This window comes from Physcomitrium patens, chromosome 8, assembly GCF_059467195.1.
Source record: "Physcomitrium patens ecotype Gransden chromosome 8, ASM5946719v1, whole genome shotgun sequence".
In the NCBI taxonomy this organism is placed as follows: Eukaryota; Viridiplantae; Streptophyta; class Bryopsida; order Funariales; family Funariaceae; genus Physcomitrium; species Physcomitrium patens.
In genome coordinates this window covers 9,696,944-9,712,342 of record NC_143417.1, presented here as the reverse complement: position 1 = coordinate 9,712,342, position 15,399 = coordinate 9,696,944, and the positions used below count along the sequence as shown (strand labels likewise).

Sequence of the window (15,399 nt, the reverse complement as noted above, 5' to 3'; positions counted from 1 at the left end):
TATGCATCAAAGAAAGAGATGAATAAAAGAGTAGGTTTCAAACCTAGCATGGTGATTTTAAATACAATTTCATGCCTTTTAAACTTACAAATGTGGTACGTATTTTTTAACATCTAATAAATGATTTTTTTGAGAGTTTTTAGATGATTTTTTTATTTAATATCTAAATAATATTTTAATCTATTCTAAGAATTCATATAACCATAAATTTTATATTTATTATATATTATAAAAATTTAAAGATGTTGTCATATATCTTAAAATAGAAAAGCATATATTTTATATAATTTAAGTTGATTTCTTAGAAAATATTATTTCAAATTATGTTCTTTTGATAGATCATTAAAATATATACATATATTTAAATTATTATATTTTAAGAATAAAAAATACCTAATAATTTTAAATTTTTTTTAATTATTATAAAAAAAATATTAACTTTTCTAAGTTGTAGCTCCATATATACATTTAACTTGTAAAGAAAAATTTGAATAGAATAAAGAAGTTGAAGGAATATTTAAAGCTTTAAAAGCTTTTTATATTGCTATATCAATATTATATAATTTTAACTTTTTTAAGGCATTTTATATAAAAATAGATGCATTGGACTTTATCTTCAATGAGGTATTGGCATAAATGGGACTTAATAAAAAACTTCATCCTATAGATTTTTATTCAATAAGTATTTAGAAGCCAAAATCATATCCAAGATCTATAAAAAAGAGCTTTTGTAATAATGGATTTATTTAAAGAATAGTGCTATTATTTTAAAAAGACTTTTAATCTAATAATTATTAATATAGATCATAAAAATATAGATTAATTTATGTCATCACTAATTTTGAATCATTACAAAGCTTGTTGGCCTATGTCATTGTCAAGATTTGTATTCAATATCACTTATGAGCCAAAAAACCAATAAGGTCTATTGGATTTTCTTTTTAGATATTTTTATCTTATATCTAAAGAAAAAAAATTACAATCTTTGATCAACAACAGAAAATTCTTTTGAAGCTATATCAAATTTATCTTTGAGAAATAAAATCAATATTAATATTTGATTCAATATTTTTTTATTAAATTTAATGAATTATATATTAAAATTTCTTTGTATATGATATTAGTAATAAAATTTTAAATTTTTATGATATTTTTAGATTTAAATTTAAAGATAATTTCTTTTATTTTTAAAAAATAATTATATACTCTAAAAGATGAAGTATAATTATATATTCTTAAACTATAGAGTATTTTAGATATAATAAGACCTTAGAATTAATTTAAAAAAAAAATTGGTAGCATAAAATGTAGAATTTAATTAAAGACTTTGTTTAATTATGTGATATTTATTTAAAATAAAAAATCATCATCATCAATTCTACAACTTCTCTAATCTTTACTTATATCAAAATAGTCAGTCATATGTTTTTATGGATTTTATAATAGATTTTTGAATCTTCAGCTCTTATAAATTATTTTACTAAGATGGTCCATTTTGTACCATATACAAAAACTATCTTAGGTTAACAAATATTTAAACTCTTTCTTGAAAATAATTATTGCTATTATGGATTTAAAATATATATTAGATAGAGGGATTCAATGTGTATTAAGATTTTGAAGAATATTTTTTAAAATTTTGAAAATAAATCTAAAAATATATTTATAGATAACTAAAGTAGGTGAATTAAATTTTAGATTAGTATTTTAGATGTTCCATTAATTATTATTAAAATTCTTAGACAACTCTTTTTTCATTGATAAAGTTTTTTTATAATTAGAAGATATATTATTTTATTCAATAATCTTCTTTTTATATTATTTATAATTATTATCTATAACTTGATATTTTTAATATCTCAAAAGTTGATAATCTTATAATAAAAGATTTAAAAAATTATTTATCAAAGCTACATTTGATAATAAAGGTATTATTAAAAAAAGCACAAGAACAAAAATAATCAATGCAAATGTTTATGGCAAGGAAAAACCTCAATTTTATATTGGTAACAAGATATGATTACTTTGTTATAATATCATCACTATTTGTACATATGACAAGTTGGATTATAGTAAGCTTCGACTATTTCTTATTTGTACATAAATTAATTCAATTAGATATTACTTATACTTATTGGAATCTATGAAGGTCCATCTTATATTATTTCTATTTTTTCTTAAATCATACAAGATAATAAATATATTGAAAAAAAGATAGATGCCACCTTGTCTTATAAAAATAAATAATTATCATAAATTTGAGATGGAAGAGGTCTTAGACTTAAAGCTGAGCTAAAATAGGTTGGAATAACTTGTACATTGGCAAAAATATGATATTAGTAAGCATACATAGAAGCCATATAGAAATTTGACAAATACAACAAAGAATGTTGATACTTTTTATCAACAACATCCATCAAAATTAAGATGAAGAGTCAATAAATTCTTTGTTATAAATCAAAAAAGCTTCAACAAAGATTGTATTCTATTTTTTATTTTTATTTGTATTTTTATTTATAATTGAGATATTAAAAAGATAAAAAATCAACATCCAATAAATTCAACTTAACAACTATCAAATAAGCTATTGTTGGTTTATCAAAAAAGCTATTGAGATAGTCACAATCTTTAAGGCATCATTATAGACATGAAGATTTTTAAAAATGACATCTCCTTTCTTAAATAATTGATAAGATACAATGCCTTTGATATCACAATCTTAAAAAAAGCCTCTTAATATTTGGTGATATTATTAAATATAGAATTCACTAATTATAGTATTTTAAATAAAAATTTTGAAAGAAATTATGAAGGCCTCAATAATAAAAAAATAAAAAGGTATTATTTTGCACCTTAGTATATGATACAATTGATAGTTGAAATCACCTTTCAACTATCTTTAATAGGTAAGAACATTAAAAAATGTAACAAATATAATTTTCCATATTTTGAATTTTTTTAACAGGTGATCATTGTTTCCCACAAAACTCGTCTCTAAAAGAAGAGATAATATTACATATATATAAATTAATACTAATATTTACTTAGATTAAATGAATTAAATAGAAGTAAATAAAGTTTATAATTTCTTATGGAATAGCTTCTTAAAAACTTTATGAATGTAGATTTGTTTTTTAGAAGTTTGTAGGTGATTAGTAGCTAAAAAACTTAGCCAAGAAGTTGGCCATATGTTGCATATATTGACCACTTATTATACAAATTGGCAATATATTACACATGCTGCCTAATTGTATGAGTTGACCATATAGCACATATGCTAGAAACTTTCCTTGTAAGTTAGACATGTATTGGATGACTTACATAATGTTGCCATATACTTCCTTAGTTATATAATATATATGGAGACAAGAGTGAGACCTTCACTCTTATTAATTCTTTCTCGATTATAGTCTAGTTTAAAGAATCAATAGCACGCTTGTCTTTGGCAATAGCTATTTTAATTTGTTCTTGAAAATACACACTTTTTCATTATCTTTATATCATCTTTCTTTGAGACACATACCACATGTTTAATTATATTCTTCAAGTTCTTGTTCTTGATACTATGTTATTTCTATTATGCAAAAAATAACAATATGATGATAAAAATAAATTATAGTTTTGAATTAATTTTTTTTATTTATTTTTAATGATTTGATAAAATAATAAAATTTTATTTTGAAGATATCAAGATTTCATGACATTTTTAATAGAAGGATGTAAATATATATATATATGAGATTAATAAAATACTTAGTAAAGTATATCAAAAATAAATCTATAGATATTTTTTATAACATTCTTAATATTATGAAACATCTGAAAAATAAAAAGATGTTATTTTTTATAACATTCTTAATATTATGAAACATCTGAATAATAAAAAGATGTTATTTTTTATTATTCAAAATTAAATATTTAGATACTTAGATATATTCTAAAGTAGTCGTTTTTTGTTTAAGATTTTTTTTTTTTTTTTTTTTTTATATGAAATGATGAGTATATTTTTAAAATACTAAAAAATTTCTTTAAATTATATTAAAAAGTTATAAACAATAAAAAGTAGATATTATTTATTTAAGATGTAGTTTCACCTTATGATACATTTTTTATTTTCAAAGATAATAATAAAAATTATTTAGTTTAATGATAGAAATAATAATTTATATATTTTTAAAATATTTAGATACTATATATATATATATATATATATATATATATATATATATACTTTATTAAAAAATAATATCTACTTTTTGTTGTTATGATTGAAAATAAGCAATAAAAGAAAAAATTATCTAACATCATATATATATATATATATATACACACTCAATATTTATATTTTTATTAGATAATTAATAATAAAAATTAAGTAAAAAAATAATAATTTTCTAAAAAAACCATGTTCTTAAATAAAATCTATTAAGACTAATAAATCTTATTTAACATATTAAAAATATCATTTTTTGTATATCTATATTATATTTGTCTGAGTGTATGTATATATATATATATATATATATGATTGTAGATTACTTTAATATTATATATATATATATATATATATATATATTTATATATGCTTATTATTTTTTAATGATACATATCTAAAATACATATATTAAAAATGAAATATATTACAAGTAAAACGTAGAAATAAAAGTCAAAAAAACATGAATAAAGATGAAAGAGATAAGCCATTAAATCTAAGAGTAAACATCAAGCCATGCACTTTAACACTTTTTTTTTATTATTATTCTTTAATATTTCTATTTATAATTTCACTTATTTGCAATTGCTGAATATTAAAAGTATTAGAATAAAATCCAATCACCATATCTTGATCTTTTTTATTAGAAAAAAATAAACCAGGTTATTTATTTATTTATTTATTTTTTAATCTAATAACTAATAAATATTATTATTATCACATTTATGCGTAGAAAATAACATAATAAACAAAATATTGTAGAATCAACAAAGCAACAAACCAAAGACCACAGGAATGAGGCACAAGTTTTATGTGCATTATTTGAAATTATACTTAATCAAAGAAAAAAAAAATCAATAACAGCAAAGATAGGCTAAGGTTAACATTCTAATTCATGCTGCATAATTTAGTTTAGTAGATTAAATTACATTTACATAACACATAAAATTGATATCTTTAGGTTTTTAAATATTTTTATCTTGAAATAAGAATGTCTTTATATTTAGGAGACAAGATAATAGACTAAATTTTTTATATCTTTTGATTGATTGAATTTCTGAAGCCTCAGTAAGTTGGCTTTATACTTTAAGAAATTAGTTTAAAAGCCCTATAAAGAAAAAAATAAAGAGAAATGTTTTTATTTTCTTTTATTTTCAACATAAAATGAACAATGTTGTTCTTTAAAATTTCTATTGGGTCTATCTGAAGAATTGGTTTTTAGAAAAATTTGAAAAGTTGTATTGAATATTGCTAAAAAATCTAATTTTTTTGAAAAGAAAAAAGTATTTAATGAATAAATTTATACAATATCATATTCAACAGCCTAGACTTCCTAAGGAGGGCTTTTGTTCACAAGCATTAAAAATTGATAAACTTTTTGAACCATGATCTTTTGAAGTAGACTTCTAGATATAAAACCCACCTTATTCACCAATTTGTTAGAGCTAATGAAAATCACCAACCAGGCCAATCACCTGAAAGCCATGATCTTGTGCAGGAATCACATCTGAATGGCTCTTAATCGAGTCATTGAAGCAGTGAAAACCACACCGTGGCCTGACACTTAACCAGGCTTTGACTTTGGTCAAAGTTCAGCAGCTTGCGAAGACCCTGAGATTGTAGTAATTAAGCGTTGCTCAGTTGAAACTGATGCCATAAACCAGGCATTTTAAGTGATTTAACTGTTGGTATTGGTTGCCGATGAAGAGGAAGGGGCAGTAGAGCTCATTGGAAACCAGTGCCAGGAGTGTTCTGGAAATTAATTGCTTGCTTCCCCCGCGGCCTGACATCGGTAAAGTCCATGCAAAGGCTCCATTACGCTCGCACAAGCGCAGCTTGGCAATAGATTTGCAAAACCAGCATTGATCATAACTGTGGGCGATTCACCAGCTGCAGTGTGGGGGGCCAGCATTAACTGTGTTCAGGGAGCATTCATTTAATCTGTCTGAAACGGCAATAAAAATTTCACTACGTCGTGCAGTGCATGAAGCAATCATCAATTCGTTCAAGAACAAATAGAGATTAGAAAATTATAACGAGGATTTTTTTTTCTACAGTCACGCTTGGAGACTTATCTAACTCACTTTTTCAGACAGGGCGGCGTTGAGAGCATCAGACCAGTTCACGAAATCGGTCTGGTGTTTCGAACTCCGGAAGCTGAAGCCACGAGACACGAGTAAAGAGTTGTTGTTTCCCCTCGAGTCGTTGCGCCGCCAGTAATTAGCTCAGGGATTATTAACCACAAACCCTGTAAGTGGCTTTGTTGGTACCAAGCAAACCAGAGCTGGCTTCCAATAGATTACTTTTTACATGCCAAGGCATAAGTACTGTGAAGCCGAGGAGTCATGTCTGCAGTGTTCTGCAGCGTCGTCGATCCTTCGATGACCTTTTCAGCTTTTCTCTGGTGTGGCAATCAACTTGGGATACTAAAGCCTTTAGCAGGGGCATGCGTGCAAGGTGTGAGTTTTGCAGGTCGCAGTGAGCTGGGGGCACAACGTCATCGTTCAAGCAACTGAGATATTGTTGCTGTACATTGTGCGACGGACATTAGCTATACGGGATAACGAGGGTGAGGGGGTCGGTGGGAAGATACGGTGTAGTTAGTTATGTCAGGTTTGTAGTGAACCTTCTCGAGCTGCAGAGTAGTACCACTCAGCTGGCTGAGCGGCATCACACTGCAGAGAATGGAGAATGCAGGTTTCGGTGTACTAACGCTCATGATTTCTCGTTGATGATGCAAAGTTTCGTGTTTTTTGCATGCACCGCTTCGATGAAGTCTTTGTGATTCCACGATTGATATTGAGTTTGCAGCCGGCAACATGGTAAGAGATGGATGGAGATCGTTTCTAGTGATCAGTTGTGGGATGGGCATTACACGATATTCGGAGGTGATTTTGTGAGATGTCTACATTTTCTAATAGACTCTGAAGAAGTTGGAGTCACTATGATGGATAACAAGAGTGGGAGGGAGAGTTGTAGTAAGAAACTGATTGCTTCAATTTTTGCGTGCATAGTTAAGACACTACATATATTCTCACTGTGAATCTCGTCGCATTTTACTCCGGGCGATGCCTCTCATTTTGATCACTGTCATCCCTTCAGGAAATTTGATCTCCGTTCAGAAAATGTTAGACTTCATTCGGGCTGAGCTTTCTAGGTTTCACTTGCTCTTATTCCAAACCTCTTCTCCTGTCACAATCACAATGACTGTCAGGTAGGTTGTCACTGTAATCCTGGTGGACTGCGTCAAGTTCACTACGAGCACAATGTAGAGATGTGACGAATTCTCTGATACTGAGTAACAAACTTATCTTATCTCCCACTGAGTTGACACTTGTCTTTGGATCTCGCATTCAGCAATCGTTGGGAAGATGGGTAGGTGTGAAAGATCACGAAGTCGCTCATGTCTCGACCCCACGCTCAGGTGTTTCGGGCGGATTTTAGCAGTGGTAAGCATTTTAGGGGTGGTATCGGCGCAGTCTACCAATCCAGTGGATTTGCATGTTCTGCACGAGATGATGTATTCTATGAACTTCGAATACGATTGGGACAGTTACTACCCCGACCCATGTGTCTCCGGCCCCCAGGGAATCGTTTGTGAAGTCGACCCGGTGACGAACCTCTACTTCGTCACGCAGATGCAGTTCGGCTTCATCTCCCCTATCGCCAACCTCATTCCCTGCAGCTGGAACGCTACCATTCCGACGTCTATCGCCAACCTAAAGCGGCTCGACACACTGTCCTTCTACAACTGCTTTATGAACTCGACCATCACCATACCCAAAGAGATCTCTCTTCTAGGTCCGACTCTGCGGCTCCTCTCCTTCAGCGGGAATGCAGGGTTAACGGGCGCCATTCCGGCAGGGTTTGGCAAGCTCACTAGGCTGCAACGGCTGGTTCTGTCGCAGAACCGATTGCAGGGGAGCATTCCCGAGGATCTAAGCAATCTCCAACGCCTCATCCAGTTGGACTTCAGTCACAACAACTTCTCTGGGTCAGTGCCTGCGACTTTTGGTGCGATGAGCAGCATCGTGAATATGGACCTCCGGTACAACCACCTTGAGGGTACGCTTCCCGCATCGATCATACAGGGGATGCCACAGCTGCAGCGCCTCGCCGTGAGCCACAACCATCTTTCTGGCAGCTTGCCGGACACTTTCACAGGGCTGAGCTCCCTCACCTTTCTTGACTTGAGCCACAACGAGCTCACGGGCCCATTGCCGCCTTCGCTAGGGCGTTTGCGGAATCTTGAAGATCTCTTCCTGAATTCTAATCCTCTTGACGGAAACATTCCACCATCTCTGGGCTCGATGAGGAGCCTCGTCAGGCTGGACCTGTCCTCCTGCCTGTTGAGCAGCATCATTCCCGACTCCTTGAAAAACCTGGAGAATCTCAGGTTTCTCTCCATGAGCAACAACAAGCTCTCTGGATTCATTCCAGCTTCTTTAGCTTCGTTGCCGAAGATCTTCACCCTGAACCTGGACGGGAACAAGCTCACTGGACCAGTGCCATTCCCTCCGACTTTTGTGAAGAAGATGGGGCGCAACATGCGGCTAGAGGGCAATCCTGGGCTCTGCTTCACCCCGCAGCAGGCCGCCATCAAGGTCCCTGATCAGAGTTTGAGCCGATGCGCTGAAGTGCCGGCATTGCAAACCAAAGCTCCGAAAGCTTCTTCTACGGCTATATCTCCGAATACAGCTACATGCAATCGCTCGTCTTCTCGCGTTCCGTGGAGCTTGATGACGCTGATATCAATTTTTCTCATTTGGTTTTGAAATATTGTTTCCATGAATTTTGTAACATGCAGCAACCATTCTGTGATGTAGGCAAAGGTGGAGGTGATTACTAGATAAAATGTTTATAAACTCCGCAAATACTCCACATGCAAATGCGTGGTGAGGAGGTCCATTATAAGGAGTTTGATTAATTTGTAATTCAAGAGCACAAGTAGGGAGGAAACGTGTAAGCGTGTGCCCAGCTCAAGATCCACCGTCATTGTGAAGAGCAAAACTTCCAGAACAATGCGAACGTGGATAAGTTGCAAGTCGAACTGATACTCCCGCAGAGGCTATGTCATTGCTATATATTTGTCGCAAGTTCAATTGGGTTTTTGACGACCATTCATACTTCGCCTTAATTGCATGCTGCGGACATGCTTCTGCAGCAAGAGAGGGTGAGCACTAGTAATTTGCCGAGATGCTGAAAATATTCTGTCAGCTGCAGCTTTTGATTAGCTTACTGTTAGAGGGGCTGTTGTGTATGTGTTGGGAGAATAGGTATCACTACTTGAAACCGTAACAGACTCTTTTGTTCTTACTTGGAAACGTATGGCAAATTTTTAGACCGACATAAAGCACCGACTATGTTGTATTTTCAAGTATGGAGTTCCTGCTTGCTAACACTGACTTCAGTGAGCATACCGAGTACTTGCAAAAACAAATCATTAATCGAGAAAGTATTTCACGAAATTTCATATGTTGACCACTCTGGAATTTGGACGAAGAGTTTTAAATTTCTTCTATTTCTATCAAATGAATCTTCAGAACGAACGGTGATGGTGCTCGTTGCACTTGCGTGCATACAATTCATTCATCGATTGTACGCAGTCCCCCAGCCCCAATCAAATTCCCCAAATCGATGTGAATTAAGCATTAGTATTTGATTTGTGGGCACATTACTCTAGTAGATACCCTCCAACTCTGACGATATCATGAAATCACTGACAGTAATAAGTGCACCTTGTCACCCCCAGAAACGGTCTGACGTCCACATGTTGTTTAATCATTTTCCCTTGCTAGGCACTCTTAAGGTGTCATTTCTTCTAGCTGGTCGTCTACTTGGTCAAGCCTATAGACACTTTTTGATGATAATCTGGACAAATAATGGCTCAGTATTTACTACTCAAAAGCGGTGCTCATGACAAGTATCCATTTAATGACATGCAGAATCGATAACAATGTAGCTTTTTCTGTCTAATCATTTTTTTTTTTTCATTTGTGAGCAACTTGCTCACGGGACATCCAACCTGAGACAAAGATATACAGTGGAAAAGATTTCCAGAGCAGAGATCGCCGAGCACTATCTCGGATGCAAACTCAAGTGTTAACTTGGTGAGCTTTACTGCGAAGTACGCTGGAGACAAAAAAGAAGCGGGGAAAAAGAAAACTACTGAATAGGCACAATTGTGCTTTATAGCCAGATACACATTTTTTAGGCTAGGCGTGAACACCGAAACACGCAGTGCCTACAACTATCAATTAAAACTTCAGCAAAGGGATTTTAAGTTTAAAAAGAACTAATTTCATCTTCGTCATCTTCGTTACCCGAGCTTGAGTCATCTTTGTACACACTCTTTCTCTGCCTAGTTTATTCAAACAGTTCTAAGGGTCACATAACTCCTCAACTGCCAATAAGTTCTCAAGAGCCTGGTGTTCGCAACAGCAGTGACTTCAAAAGTCTGCCATCCTTGGTTCCTATCTCATTTCAAGGTATATTGTTTGCAACTGAGGGCTGCTACGTGGCAAGTGATATAGTGAACGTAAGTTAGTGTCAGTGTAGGTCAGAAGAAACCTAGATCATACAGAATAAGCCATTGAAAAGTTGCAGAAAGCCCAAAAAAATTATGACATACCTACAGAGAACCCTCCCCTAAATTATTCAATTTACACAGCGGAAACCACCGCAGATACCCAGCCAGATAGCGAACAGGACACAACACACAACGAGGTCCAGAATGAACACAAGCTTCACATTCTTCCACCACATTTGAGCCGCCATTTGCCGACCCATCCGCCTTCTCACGCTAGGATCCATGTCGGAGGAATTGCATGTATCGAGTGCCTTCCCACTGTTAGTCATCATAATTTCTTTAACCTGGATGACCTGGGTAGCACACCCTTGAGCCATTAGCACCATGACCTTCCCACAAAGCTTTAAATATGCAACCAATACATCTTCAAGCTCGAAAGATATGCAAAATATCCAACTTCATGAAATAATTCAACCGATTTACTAGTCAGCAGGTTAAATCGAACAATCAGATTAGGTTTCCCCTACCAAAATAATTCTAAATCATACAGTTTTCAGAAAAGATATACTGGACGATTGAAGTAGGAAATGCTTATAGTTCCCTGATCAAATTAGAAAGGCATCGCCAGTGAGCAATTGAAAGAAAAAACCATGCATAGTATTAGAAGGTGGAACAGCACAGGCACCTGCTGGTCTTTGCTGTGTTTCTTGCCAGCCTTGTAATCTCGATGACCATTGGCGGTGAGAAGAGACGGTCTACCCACGTTTGTTCCTCCGTGGGAATTCTCCGCCCGAGCAGAAGCAGACGAACTCAGGACAAAGCCATCTCTAGAATCAGGACAATCGTAGTTTAAATCGACCTCCTTCTGAGGTATGCCCACAAGTGGTTTTACTAACTGATTGAAAACACCCGCAAAGTCATAGGCCAAGGACATTTTTTCCAGTCCCATGCCATCCAGGCCGCGAGATCGAATCAGCAGCTTGAACTCATCCCTGACCCGTTCTAGAAACCAGATGGATTTTCCTTTCCCCAACGCCTCGTCCACAACTGCACAGTACGTGAACGGGCCATCTATCAAGAACATGAACATTCGTTGCTTAATGGTATAGGTGAATTGGTTGTGGTAGGGCGGAACTTTCTCCAGACATTCCTCCCCAACATCTGCTAGGTTTTCCTTAGGATTTATGTGCTCCGCAAGTACGATGTTCCCCCTAGCCACCGCTGCATAATATACAAGATTAACGATTGAACCCATGATGCGACTCTCCTTGTCACGCGAGTTTCTGTACACCATATCCAGCAAACTCCGTCCCTGTAAACCTAATTTGCTATATCATTCGCCAGATTACCCTAACAACCGCGGTACCATAGAGTCTTCCACCTCAAAGACCTTGCGCAAAATGTCCGTAATTCACCACAGTTCTGAGACTTCAAAGCTTTCCTTCCTCACCCAATAATCACCCCCTTCGTCGAAACAGAGCACCACCCAATCCATACTACCACCCACTGAACAAACTACCCTGACACCTGAAACAATTCATCGTAGTCAGACCGACAGATCAATCGGTCGCCCACTCCTCACCGCCCCCGAAACCCACAACACAGCATTCTTCCACTACCTCTTCTCCAAAACACGGCATCAAACATGAACTTCAACACGAACTTCGACACCAATTAAGCATCGTCAATATCAATACAATCGATCGATCTTGGTCTTCACCTTTCTCTCCACAGCCAAAAACGTCAAAACAACTAACCCAACTTCAAAAATAGTTCTTACAAGGATCCGTCTACGTCTCTGCTACTACTTTCTTATTCATCGAGGCTGAGAAACAGAGTTATATCCCTCAAAACCCTAACAAAACACAGTGCGATGTCGGACATAGGTGCAGGCAGGGACCGAAACCAAAAGAACACACGGAAGGTGAAGCGCTACCTACAAGTTAGGTGCGACGATTTAGACCGGGCCCACGAGGCCACAGAGGCCTCGAATTCTGGAGATTAAGAAGTAGAAATGTAGGGTACTGGGGTCTACAATACTGCACTTGAAAGACGAGTTGCGAGATCAAATGAGCTATTGTTAAACAGATGCCAGACTATCTGGAGTTTCTTTTCAAAGTTTTGGCTGAATCATGAAAGGGAATGGTAGGCTTGGCGGGGCTAAAATTGCACCTGGCAAGAGAGGCAAGGGGAAGGTGGCCCCGTGGCGACGACAATCTTGGGTTTCGTTTGGAGCTGCAAGGCGAACGTTAGCTTTGACGTGGGGGATGGGTCTTGATCCAAGCCTTGGTCCCAAAGTTCACCCTACAAAAAGGCTTCGGCTCCCACAGTTCCTGCATTTGTTGACTAAGGAAATGTCCTCACAAACTACAACCATATTTCCCACGACTGGTCCATCTCTGGCAACCCTTCGCAAACCTCTTCAAAGGTGACCAGGGACGAAGCCCGTAGGTATTAAACTGCGATGTAGGGGTGGATTACTGCATGTCCAAAAGTATGGAACTTCGTGGAACAGGCAGATGAGGTAGAAGCCATCTCACGGAGCACTTCCGTTAGCCTATTCCGTATTTCACTGTTTCGAGTTCGCGGAGGTTCGAAATCTAAACCCGAAATTTCCTCTTCAATTTTCAGGAATTGGGATCCGTGATGTCAGGCGAACAGCGTCGAATTTTTGACCGATCCCAACTCCTCAACAATTGTTCACCCATCGCGAGAACTATTCCTCTCCAAGCTCGTCAGTCACGGTCATCGGTTTTACCGCCCTGGTGACAGATTCCCCACCGTGCCACTTCAAAAGACTCGAACCGGAACTACGGCGTGGACGTACCAATATTGGCGTAGCCATTTGCCTAGCCCATGCCCCGTCCACTGCAAGACAGGAACAAAGATCGTCATATATAGGCTCGGCCACGTCATATTTGGCGAAGCACGGTGAGCTAACCCATTTCCCTTGAACATCGATTTTGTCTCATCAAAAATACTTACTGAAAAAATGAACCCACAGGCACCATTCACTACGTCGCACACACCCATGCCTCAGGGGCTCAGTGGCACTCCCATTTAGAGGGGCATCGGTGGGGATGCTCTATGATCAGCTCTCTTAATGGAGTCCCTTTGCCGTGCGCTTTATCCATGAACTTGCGAAGGCGATCCCCGCGAGTCTGTTTAAAGAGCCCCGACTTAGAAATGGGAGACTTAGCGAGGGTCGCTGGCTTTCCAGTCGATAGCACAACGACTCTGTTCCTGCCATGAGGGGTGAGTAAATTACATAACATGTTAGCTTGACACCAGGCCCTCTTGCATTGCGGCGCACTCCCAAATTTGGCGCAGCACTGATCCAGTAACACACGATGTGCAAATTGGGCAATCTCTGTCAGAGCCATCGGTGACCCACGCAAGATATATAATACCGAAGATAGAATCTCGGGAGCTGTCCTCGGCAGAAGGAGACCGCCAGATCAAGCCAACTGCCGAATCAAACATGAGTCCTTGGGGACGGGGATAAAAAAAACCAGTGAAGATTGCATAAGAGGTGTTTGCTCACAGTCAATATTGAGGCAATAACCGGGAAAAAGCAGCAGCAGACTCAAGGCTAATCATGGAAAGAATAGGATCTTGGCTGTTTCTATTTAAATGCCAGAACCTCCCTGACCTACCGACACATTTGATCAAACTCTGTTGGGTGAAAATATGGTGGATAGCATTGTTTGTTGTTTCAACACCCACACGCTCTGGAATGTTGGATGTTTGCTCTGGCGTGGCGGCGCTGCGTGAATAAAGGTAGCCGTTTTTATAGAGGGTGATGAGTTTGGGGTCAATGCTAGTCACGTAGATTCTCACATTCGAACACACCCCCCATCAAATATGAACGTAGCAATCAAGTTTCTTTTGATGAATGATTCAAAGACATGATCAAATCCAATGCGACAGCTGAACCCCGTATTTGTCAAAATCAAAAGAAAAAGAAAAAGACATGGTCACGTTGTACTTGTTAATGTCTCACCCAAACCTTGGGACTTGAGTTAGGCCCTACAATCACTGTGTATTCCCTCATTTTAAAAAGAAAGCAGTAAAGTTTTTTCTGTTCCAAAAATATAAATTAATAAACAAATGCTGATTGAAAATGAATCAAAATGTACTTTAATGTGTTAAATACTACTATAGAAAAATTAAAGAAAAACGGTTGAATTATTTAACAAGTTAAATAATAGAAATATTTTTTTGTATTGGAGAAAGATAAGGTTGGAGTGATTTGGTTTATATGCTTTGATCAGCGATTAGCTCAAAAAAAAAATTTAATGTGTCATTGGGGTTGGTGAAGCTAAGCCATCCAACTCAATTTTTTATTGCATATGTTGTCCATGTTATTCTTGTAGGTGCTTGGTATTTCCAACCAATCTAGAGGTAGTTGCAAAGGAGTGTTTTAATTTATTTGATAGCTTTCTTAGATCCGGTCCACACTTCTAAAGTACCATAGGGTAGAAATAAGCAATTGATTAACAATTAATCTTTGACTCATAAGTGAAAGTTTGGTGGAACATTAGAATGTAAGTTTTAGCTTAATCTTCTCTAATAAGAACCTATAAATATTTGATGTGGTAACAGATAAGTTGAAAGGAATTTCCAATAGCTTGACAAGTTGGCCCTCTAGTATCCA

General features: G+C 35.8%; 2 protein-coding genes across 3 annotated transcripts; one reads left to right on the top strand and one right to left on the bottom strand.

Annotated features, from left to right (window-relative positions):
• The first annotated feature begins 6,268 nt into the window (after positions 1–6,268).
• LOC112285415 (uncharacterized) lies at positions 6,269–9,686 on the top strand. Its single transcript, XM_024526232.2, has 2 exons — positions 6,269–7,035; positions 7,571–9,686. The coding sequence occupies exon 2, from the start codon at positions 7,585–7,587 to the stop codon at positions 8,986–8,988; it is 1,404 nt and encodes a 467-aa protein (XP_024382000.1). The 5' UTR covers positions 6,269–7,035; positions 7,571–7,584; the 3' UTR covers positions 8,989–9,686.
• Positions 9,687–10,313: 627 nt separating this feature from the next.
• On the bottom strand, positions 10,314–13,180 carry LOC112286158 (phytolongin Phyl1.2). Of its 2 annotated transcripts, none has more exons than XM_024527801.3 (3): positions 12,915–13,180; positions 11,428–12,269; positions 10,314–11,086 (listed from the first exon to the last, which is right to left on the bottom strand). In XM_024527801.3, exons 2-3 carry the CDS (start codon positions 12,034–12,036, stop codon positions 10,871–10,873), a joined length of 825 nt encoding a protein of 274 aa, XP_024383569.1. In that variant the 5' UTR covers positions 12,037–12,269; positions 12,915–13,180; the 3' UTR covers positions 10,314–10,870. The 2 variants fall into 2 exon arrangements, with proteins under 2 accessions (XP_024383569.1, XP_024383567.1); XM_024527799.3 differs by having other exon boundaries at positions 10,314–11,095; positions 12,915–13,053.
• Positions 13,181–15,399: the final 2,219 nt, after the last annotated feature.